A 1,943-nucleotide genomic window follows, 5' to 3' on the forward strand; every position below is an offset into this window, starting at 1 on the left:
GTCTCTACGACTGGACTCCCCACGACTGGAGTTCTGGGGACGGGACCCCCCATCTCTAGACTGCCCACGCCGACCAGAAACGAGTCGCTGCCTCGCAGCGGTGGGCGTGTGCCGACCAGTCCTTCGAGGCGGTCCCGGACACTCCTTCCGATTGGACGAGATTCGGTGGACCGAAATGGACCGATGGATCGAGACAGACCGGAGGATAGATCGGTGGATCGAGACGGTCGGGCGAGTGAGGGGGACGGTGGGGCGATCTACGACATGTTGGCGCAGCTGATGGAGAACCAGCGGCACTTGGAAGCGATGTTAGTGCGATTAAGCGGTTCGCTTGACAAGACGCCGGCGGTGACTACTCATCGGCGGCTGTCATCTTCTGGAGCCGAGCTGAGACGGCACGGTTTGGCCAGCAGTGAAGCCCCACTGCCCGAGAGCGACCCCCAGCTGCTCGACGACCGACTGGTTCGGCGGCGGCGAAACCCATTCCTCAGAAACCCCTTCGTCCCGTGACTCATTTGGCCTTTTGCTCTTTGGCCTTTCATGTCAGCAACTGTGTTCCTGACACGCCCCCTTTATGCCGAGAGGTCCTGGATCCTAGAAGCTTCTGGCCCTCCAGGCCGTGCTCCTAGTTAGTGTTAGTGAGTGACTGGTTAGTGATTAGTTAGAGACCAGTAGCTCCGCGAAACGAGCGCCTTGGCACTCACACTGCACACGCTTGCTTGCGCACACAATCAGAATGACAACAAAACAATTGGCGAGCACAGAAGGGACCGATCTCAAAGCAATACTCGTCCTGCCTGGGCGATGCCGATGTAGGGTCACGAGTTCAAAATTTGACCGCGAAAAAGATGCTGGGTATTCGATGCCACTCGGATTGGAGCTGCTGGGACTTTACCACAGTGTTGGCAATGCTGGAGACTCTTGCAGAACAACCAGGACAGGGGGCGCGACGCTTTTTCTTGAAGAGCGTGGGTGATGACAGTGTCGCTAGGGCCCTCGAAAGCCGTCTCCGGATACCCGAACCCGATGAAGATAAGGTAATTCTCCGAGATGACGATGATCTGCGAGTTCTTGAATGGTTTGAAGCGAAGCTCATTCCGGCTCGGAGCCCTTCTCCCGGAGCTGCCATTGTTCCGGAAACGGTGGAGGAATACGAGCAGCGAAGTGTCCCCTGTTTTGCGGACGTTTGCGAATGGCTGATTCCTCGGTTCTGGTCCGACCCGACGAATTCGGAACACGCGCGTGCAGTGGTTGCTCGTTTAAGAGAAGCGTACAGCAGCACAAGTAACTTGCCTAAACCTAGGTTTCTAGATGAACATCAGTCTTTCGCCTCTTGGGTGCCACGCAGCATTTTCGCGGACGGCTTTGGCCTAAGGTCGGCTGTCGCCGTGGCCTATTGGGCTTACTACTTGGACAAGAGAGCTGCTATGTCGCCGGCGCTACGGTTCCGGTATCTCGCCGTACTTAGTCGCTGGTATCCGGCACAAGCTTGGGTGCGCGCGTGCGAAGATGCGAACGAGTGCTGGCCGCCTACAAGAGACCCGAGCCGCATAAAACTGCTAAGCTGTCTCAGTCAGAACATAGCATATGCGCTTAGCAACTATCAGACGAGTGCAGACGGCTCCTTTGTGCAAAGTATCATGGCTCGGCGGGTGGTTTGGGATTTGCAAGACATCGTTTACCCGCTCGCATACGAAGAGAGGACGCCGCGGGAGACTCGCCTGAGAAATTGGACCAACGGGATTGTGCGCGAGGTGGCTCGGATCCGTTACGAACGCTACCTCCGGGTATATCGTGAGCGCCGAGACCGCGTGGTTTCCGCTTATTTCTCAAAATTATTGTCTTGGCAAGCGCCATCGGAAGATGAAGCTGGCTTCCCAGTGGGTGAAGATTACGAGTTCGCTCAACAGCCTAGCTTCCGTCGGTGGGTGAGGGTGGAGGAA

The 1,943-nt window shown here is 56.7% G+C and overlaps 1 protein-coding gene across 1 annotated transcript; it reads right to left on the reverse strand.

Annotated features, from left to right (window-relative positions):
- Window positions 1–898: 898 nt before the first annotated feature.
- On the reverse strand, window positions 899–1,254 carry GNI_196050 (hypothetical protein; the record flags this gene model as incomplete). The annotated part of the gene is made up of 1 exon (XM_011135404.1): window positions 899–1,254. A coding segment is annotated over one exon (356 nt), but the record flags the coding sequence as incomplete, so codon positions are not given.
- Window positions 1,255–1,943: the final 689 nt, after the last annotated feature.

This window comes from Gregarina niphandrodes (genome assembly GCF_000223845.1).
Source record: "Gregarina niphandrodes unplaced genomic scaffold scaffold00095, whole genome shotgun sequence".
NCBI lineage: Eukaryota > Apicomplexa > Conoidasida > Eugregarinorida > Gregarinidae > Gregarina > Gregarina niphandrodes.